This window comes from Pelecanus crispus, chromosome Z (genome assembly GCF_030463565.1).
Source record: "Pelecanus crispus isolate bPelCri1 chromosome Z, bPelCri1.pri, whole genome shotgun sequence".
Classification (NCBI taxonomy): domain Eukaryota; kingdom Metazoa; phylum Chordata; class Aves; order Pelecaniformes; family Pelecanidae; genus Pelecanus; species Pelecanus crispus.
Window position 1 is genome coordinate 45,646,072 of NC_134676.1, and position 8,002 is coordinate 45,654,073.

Consider the following 8,002-nt stretch of genomic DNA (forward strand, 5'->3'; position numbering starts at 1 on the left):
ACTTACTTAGTGCAAAGAATATTTCCCCCTTTTTTTGTTTTCTGCTTGGTTCTGTATGCATTATCTCAGCCAGATAATGATAATGATGAGCCAAGGCAGACCTTCAGTTTTCAGTTCAGGCATCTGCATGTCTTTAATTTTCCCTTTTAGGTCAAATCACAAGGTTAACAATATGAGCATTTGGATCTAACCAGTACAGAATTATTTCTGGAAGTAAAAGCTCAGAAATTTGCAGAAACGTATCAAAACTGAAAATACAGTTAATTTGTAATTGCTGAAAGCTTTTCATGGCTCCTCAGTCTAGCGAGGAAACTTAGTTCTTGGTTTCACCAAGCTAGAATTTGAGTTAATTGTTTCTTCTGGCTGATCTCATTATCAGCATTATTTACTTTGCTTAAATCAGTGTTTATACTTGTAAGCTCTATTTGGGTACACATGCATTTTTGTACTATTACAATGTACTAACTGATGTTAGCAGAAAACTTAAACTTTTGGAATTACCTTCCAGTTATTTTGTCTAAGTTCTTCAGCTGACAAAAAAAAAAATTTACAACTACAAAATACTGACTTTGAAGTGCTATGCAGAGATTTGGGAAAATGTGGCTTTTTAGGAATGAATCAAGATTCTGCAGCTCTTTGTTGATGAAAACTCAGCAATGATGTAAGCATATTTCTCCCATGTGAAGTTTTGTCAGACTGAAACAGCAGAATTGGATGTACTATCTTTTTTTAAAAATAGTGTAATGATGTCTCTTTTCTGGAAGATCAGTTTGAGAAAAGATTGAAAACTGTGTGTTTCGTACTGTCACTTCATTCATGCCATTTGTATCTTTCTTTTTTTCTTTCTCATTCTTTTTCATGGTTTCTGCCAGGCTTTTCTACTTAACTCTCACCTAAGTGAGAGGTCATTGTTTGTGTAAGTACTGCAAAATAGCATTCATACCAACGTATGAATGTTGTAGACATTTTGTGTTCTACTTATAATCCTCTACCCTGCACCTGTAGTATTAAGGACCATACAAAGGTTATGAGAAACCCTTTCAAGAAGCTGTTATTAATTTTTTCTTCTCACACTATTATAGTTGGTAGTTAATAGAGATATCATTAGTGTTACTGATTAACGTTTTTGTTAAAACAATAAAGTCACATAATATCAAAGTATCTGATGTTATTCAAAGAGTCTAGCTATTCAAATCGTTATACAGATAATCCCATAAGGAGATAACAGCCAGAGCACCAGTGGTGTAACCACAGTATGGCTATGCTTAGAGTTGGTAAATCCACTGCAAAAGTGATTGGTATGAAGAATATAAAAAGTATTGCTGCTTTTCCCAGCTCAGTAAGACAACCATCTCCATAGGCATGTGTCATAGTGAGGGAGTGCTCTTGTTTCTCTCCTAGCATTTGGTGGAAAGCTGAAAAGTCCCCTGTGTGTTGTTTTGGTCGCCACACATGCTGACATAGTGAATCTTCCTCGGCCTATTGGAGAGTTTTCGTATGACAAAGACATGTCCTTGTTGAAAGAAATCAGGAACAGGTAAGTGGGGAGTATATTTATATGTAGTGTTTAAACATGTCAGTTGGAAAGAAAAAAATACTAAAATGCATAGGAATATGTAAAAGTTTTTTATGTGGCTTAAGCTTTATGATATTACGATATTTTGAGTATGTTCGGGAAGCTTATATTGTGCAAAAATTGAAACATTTACCAATATTACAGTGAGTGAGCTGCCTTAAGTGAGGTAAAAGGAGCCAGGTGGTGCAAGAATGAGTTGAGGCTCAGTAATTCTTACCCTGTAAACGCTGCGATACATCCAAAGGCCTGTATCAGCCATCTGTCTAACATCTTGGTGCCCGGGTTTTGCACCAGTCTCAGAAAAGTGGGCAGTTCTCAGCTACAAACTCTGAGTGCAAAAGAAGAGTCTTTACAGGAGAGCCACCCTTTACTCTGAATTGACTTAGGATGGGTAGGAGAAAAAAAATTAAACCAGGCCTGGAGGTATTCCATACACAGTTTATGAAGAGCTGGGCATTGTGGAGTCACACAGGTGACAAGGTCATCCAAGAGGTACCTCGAAGTTAGGGAAACTTCTAGCCCTTTTCAGCAAATGTTTGGAGAGCATGCGAACTGTAGATGGAAATAGGGGATTTCTCAGAACATACTGTTGTATAAAGTAACAGTAATTTATATTCACAGTGAGCACATAAGTGGGTAACACGTGGTACAAGGAACCATCCATACCTGTGAGCATAGACGCTTGTCTGGACCGTACAAGAAACAGATGTACGAATTCCAGCACAATAGTGGCAGGGCAGTATCTTAGTCAATTGAAGTAAACCAACAGAAAATACCTGTGTGTAATCTTTGATGCTGGAATGCTTTTAAATGCAAATCAGCCCAGAGCTAGGAAGACAAGTATGTGTGGTTGAAAAGTCAAAAGGAAATGAGAGAGAGCTGGCGTCAATAGCAATGACAACTGAACTACTTAAAGTGAGCAGAAAGAAAACCACAAATATGAAGACCTTAAAACGAATTAATTCCTGCTATCCCTTCTCTAGTAAAACGTTTGGGTTCATAATTACAAGTCCTGTGATGCAGTTGTAATTTTATGACACTTCTTCAGCCTTCTTCCTTAGGAAAGACAACAATTTTCTCTCAATATATTTATTTTCAAGAAAATTAGAGGAGCTATACTGTCTGTGTTTATAAAATATCTTAGCATAATCACTACTTAAAGTTTTTCATCATTCCTTGAAGAAAAACAACTCTTGTGTAATTTAAGACTGAAGTACAACTGGATTAAGAAATAAAACTGTGTTTGGGACTAAGTAAATAATAGCTCAGTTTTTCTGTTTTAGATTTGGAAATGACCTGCAAATTTCAGACAAGTTATTTGTCTTGGATGCTGGAGCATCTGGGTCTAAAGATATGAAGCTTCTCCGAAATCACTTACAAGAAATAAGAAGCCAGATAATTTCTGTAAGTAATATCTAATGGTGTGGATTGGGCCAGCCAAAATGTGAAAACCTTGTGTAATAATGTAACGTAAATTTAATACTTACGTTATGATACCTAAAGAAACGAGTGCTGTTTCAGTTTTTTATCAGCATGCATGACAGACTTGGTGATAAACAAACTCCTGACATCAAAGATTCAGTCAGCATTTTCAAAATTGTAGGTGTTTTGTACAGGCCACCAAAATGACGTCTCTTGAAATTATTTGAGATTTTTCAGTTCAGAGTTATAGTTTCGTATTTTGAATTGACAGTGATTGGATTACAGCATTGACCCTTCTTTTTTTGTTTTGTTTTTAATCTTTTTTTAATCAGTGTAGTATTACAGAGAAACAGAATATACTTCAGGCAAATAAGTTTTTCATTTAAAAAAAAGAAGAGTAGAACAGATTCTTCAACTGTTATAAAGATAATTCCCAATATAAATGTGTGGACTGAATATGCATAACTTTTTAGCACTGTTTTTTTACTGAAAAACATGTGCTTGGAGTTGTGTGTGTATATATATATGTGTAGGTATATGTATATGAGACTAAAGGTAAAACAGCCATAGTTTGATATCACCATGAATCCACAGAGACTTCCATAGTGACGGTGACCAAGTCAAGTTTTTATGTAGCCTCTGCTAAATGTATGTAAATTTCTTCATACCAAAGGCCCTCTTACTTGTGTGACACACCAACAAGACTTTCTGCAGCTACTTGTGATAGGTATTTTTTAAAAAATTAATTAAAAGTGAATGTATTACTGAGTTCATTCTGTAGGTCAAGGAGAATGTTTGGTTTTATGCAAAACTCAGCTTATTTTATCTTCCAAATGGTCTCTTGATTTAATAAGCTTTTCTTCTCTGACAAAAGTTTATCGTAGCCATGGTCACGAGCTTGAAATCTGGAGGGCTTTGCAGCATAAGAAGCATGTGCTGCGGCTTGAGAGTGTAGAATTAAGGCATCAGTGATGTCCAAGACAATAGACAAAAGTACCATCTTCTTATCTGGTACTATGCTGTCTCACCTGTTGAAGTAAATTGACCCTGTACAGATATTGATGAGCACAGATTTTAATTAAATGTTGACAATTGCTGAAATAAAGATTAACTTCTAGATGCATGAAGGCAGTTGATAGATTTTGAAGTCACTGTTTCAGGTGGTCAGCACATTTGACAAGGCCAGGCTATATACACCAAACTTCATTCCATGTGTTAGGATTCCCTTTGTAATCACGGTGATGTTTGGAAAGTTGGCTTATTTCAGCTAAAAAGTTGTTTCTGGAATTCACTTATTAAGAAAAGTTAGATCTTATGCCAAGTGAATGCCAGATGGAAGAGTAAGGGTCTGTCACAAGGGGAACTCTTTAGATGTGAATATAGGTCATGAATGCATTAGACCTTGTAACCTCCATTAAAAAAACAAAACAACGATAGTACTGTTACTCTCAGCAGAGTAGAATTACAAATGGATGTTTTCTGTCCTTTTGTAAGACTTGCCCACCTATGACTCATCTGTGTGAAAAAATAATCTCTACACTACCTTCATGGAGAAAAATTAATGGACCCAACCAGCTGATGTCCTTGCAGCAGTTTGTATACGATGTGCAGGAACAGCTTAATCCCCTAGCAAGTGAAGAGGACCTACGGCATATTGCACAGCAGTTGCATAGCATAGGAGAAGTAAGTGTTTTTATCTAAACAGCATATCTTTATTAGCAAGGTACTGCTCTGGTGGAATATTGCTTAATGGGATTTAAGCAAATGTCTATAGTTTTTTTTTTCCCCTCCTCCCTCTTAAGACATCATAAGAAGTAGAAAGTGATCGCCAAGTTCACAGGTTCAATCCCTGCTTACTGCAGGGGGGTTGGGCTCAATGATCTCTCAAGGTCCCTTCCAACCCAAAGCATTCTATGATTCTATGATTCTATGATTAATAATACTTTTGTTATCGTTATTGTCTTGTGGCTCTTATTTCATTCAACATTATTTCTTTGAGACAGGAAGAATTACAGTTTATTGCTATAGTTGTAAGAATATAAAATACCCAGAAAGGGTAAGTATGCTATCATCTTTAATGAGATAGTGCCTGATGTGTTCACTGCATATGAGAAATTCATGTGTGTCCATTAGAAATTGAATCGTAGGATAACACCTTTGCATAAATAGCTGGCAGGACACGGCTAGGCTTTACTGCTGTTGGGCTCTAATGGCTTCATTGCCAGTGGAAATCAGGAACAAGATCTGCTTTGTGTTCTGAATACTTGCAAGAAATTAAAATGCACTGGTTTTTTTTCTCCCATCAGCAGTGTTAATTAAATGTTTGGGTCAGCAAGTTAGGAAAGAGAGAACATGGGGTATCATTTGCACTTCACAAGATGTAAATAGTAACTTTCATACTTATAAACAGATTAACATTATGCAGAGTGAAACTGTCCAAGATGTTGTGCTTCTGGATCCTCGCTGGCTCTGTTCAAATGTTCTTGGAAAAATCCTGTCGGTGGAGAACCCAAAAGCTCTCCATCACTATAGAGGTCGGTATACTATAGAGGACATCCAGCGTCTGGTCCCAGACAGTGATGTGGAAGAACTGATACAGATTTTGGATGCCATGGATATTTGTGCAAGGGACCTTAGCAGTGGAGCAATGGTGGATATTCCTGCTCTCATAAAGACTGACAATCTCCACAGGTCTTGGACAGATGAGGAGGATGAGGTGCTGATTTATGGTGGTGTTAGAATCGTTCCTGTGGAACATCTTACCCCATTTCCTTGTGGAATTTTTCATAAAGTTCAGGTGAATCTCTGCAGGTGGATTCATCAGCAAAGCACAGAGGGAGATGCTGATATACGTCTGTGGGTAAACGGATCAAAGATTGTGAATCGTGGAGCTGAGCTTTTAGTGCTGCTGGTCAACCATGGTCAGGGTATAGAGGTTCAAGTTAGAGGACTGGAAACAGAGAAGATCAAGTGCTGTTTACTCCTGGATTCTGTATGCAGCACCATTGATAACTTAATGGCCACAACCTTACCAGGCCTTCTGACCGGGAAGTACTACCTTAGTCCTCAGCAGCTGAGGGAACATCATGAACCAGTAATGGTCTACCAGCCTAGAGACTTTTTCCGTGCACAGGGTCAAAAGGAGACATCACTAACTAACACTATGGGGGGATATAAAGAGAGCTTTAGCAGTATACTGTGTTTTGGGTGTCTTGATGTCTACTCCCAGGGAAGCCTAGGAATGGATATTCATGTTTCCGATCTGAATCTACTTACCAGGAGGAAACTAAGTCGACTTTTGGATCCACCTGATCCTATGGGCAAAGATTGGTGCCTTCTGGCCATGAACCTGGGCCTCCCTGATCTTGTTGCAAAGTACAATACAAATAATGGAACACAAAATGACTTTCTCTCAAGCCCAGTCCATGCCCTTCTGCAGGAGTGGAGTAATGCTCCTGAGAGCACTGTAGGTATCCTAATGTCTAAGCTGAGGGAATTAGGTCGCAGAGATGCAGCAGACTTCTTACTGAAGGCATCTTCTGTATTCAAAATAAATTTAGATGCTAATGGTCCAGAGGCTTATGCTTCCAGTTGCAACAGTGGCACGTCTTATAATTCGATTAGCTCTGTAGTGTCACGGTAAGATCAGGTGTTTTGCATGGACATCTTTTCAAACTGCAGAAAGGATAAAAGATACAGTACAAGAGTTTTGTGCATTTTCATTTATGAGGTTTTATGTCAAAGGATCTTTATCCTTCTCCAGCACCACCTTTTTGTGCATAAACTTTCTACTTCTAACTGTGAATTGTTGCTCTTTATCTATTAAAAAGGCTGGTGTACTTCTGGTGTTTTAAAATTACTCCTGATACATAATGTGCTGCTTAATACTGCCATTTTAACTGGGAAGTCTTAACTTTTGGATTACGTACTGCAACTGTTTTATAAAGTATTTTGATTCTCCCCATAAAAGGTAGGGGGAGAGGAATAGCACATATTACCTGAAATGCGTATTTCTTACACACTTTTTTTTTCTTTTCATTGTGTCCTCTGCTTAACATTTTTTTATATTTGTAAGGAGAGAAATCCACCATTTGTGGTCAATCTGACTGAATTTAAAACCACATTGTTTATAGCTGAAAAAGTGAGTGCCTTTTGCAGAAGGGAGGGTGCAGTTGATTCGAATGACCCTGCTGGAGTTACAAGAACATGCTACCTCTGTTTCACTTAAATTGTCTGCATGCTTATCATTGCAAGTGGTGCTTGCCTTTTAGTTTTTCCTGCACTTCTAAGACATTGGTGATGACTCACGCAGAGCATTCTTGTGCCAGTACTATGGGTATAGACATGTGATACCTAATCAGCTTCAATTACAGTCAAATCATAATGTGAAAATCTTTTAAACTTGCCAATTATCATGCTTCATTATGTTCATGCACCTCAGGTAAAAGTTCATATCATTATAGAGTTCAAAAAACAGAAGTGTTGGATACTGCAGAATAATATTGTATAGCTGTCAGTTGTAATTTGTGTATAACAAAGGTTTTCTACTATTAGATCCTGCATTACTTACTTCCTGTACTTGAAAACTTTGATGGGGATAAAAACAAAAAGGAAGCAAGGATTCTTGCAGTGATATCTTTAAAATTGATATGAGGGAATATGACCCATTCTCTGTTCTAAAAAGCATGTAATTTTAATGGTGCGATGTGTGTTTGTTTATATATATTGTATGTACATATATTAATACTATTTTTTCCTTAATCTTACAATGTAGTAAAATTTTAAAGCATTTTTCTACAAATAAACTGTTGCTTGTTGCATCCTTGTTGTTCATATTCTGTAACTGAAAGGGACTGAAACTTCTCTTTTCCTGGAGAACTTCACAATCCTGGAGAGGCAATGCCTGGCTTCTGAAGTTCTGGGAACCTCCTGTTTAACTTTAGGGAGATTTCTCAGTACGCTGGAGGAATATTTATTTATTTGTTTACTGCAGAGGTGGTCCCT

General features: G+C 37.4%; 1 protein-coding gene across 2 annotated transcripts in view; it reads left to right on the plus strand.

Annotated features, from left to right (window-relative positions):
- DAPK1 (death associated protein kinase 1) overlaps positions 1–7,686 on the plus strand; it is a 97,729-nt gene extending 90,043 nt beyond the window's left edge. For both annotated transcript variants that reach the window (XM_075726010.1, XM_075726009.1), the window contains 4 exons: positions 1,402–1,537; positions 2,860–2,980; positions 4,493–4,681; positions 5,409–7,686. In XM_075726010.1, coding sequence (XP_075582125.1) covers positions 1,402–1,537; positions 2,860–2,980; positions 4,493–4,681; positions 5,409–6,641 — 1,679 coding nt within the window. In that variant the 3' untranslated portion in view covers positions 6,642–7,686. The remainder of the gene's footprint in view (positions 1–1,401; positions 1,538–2,859; positions 2,981–4,492; positions 4,682–5,408) is intronic.
- The last annotated feature ends 316 nt before the right edge of the window (positions 7,687–8,002 follow it).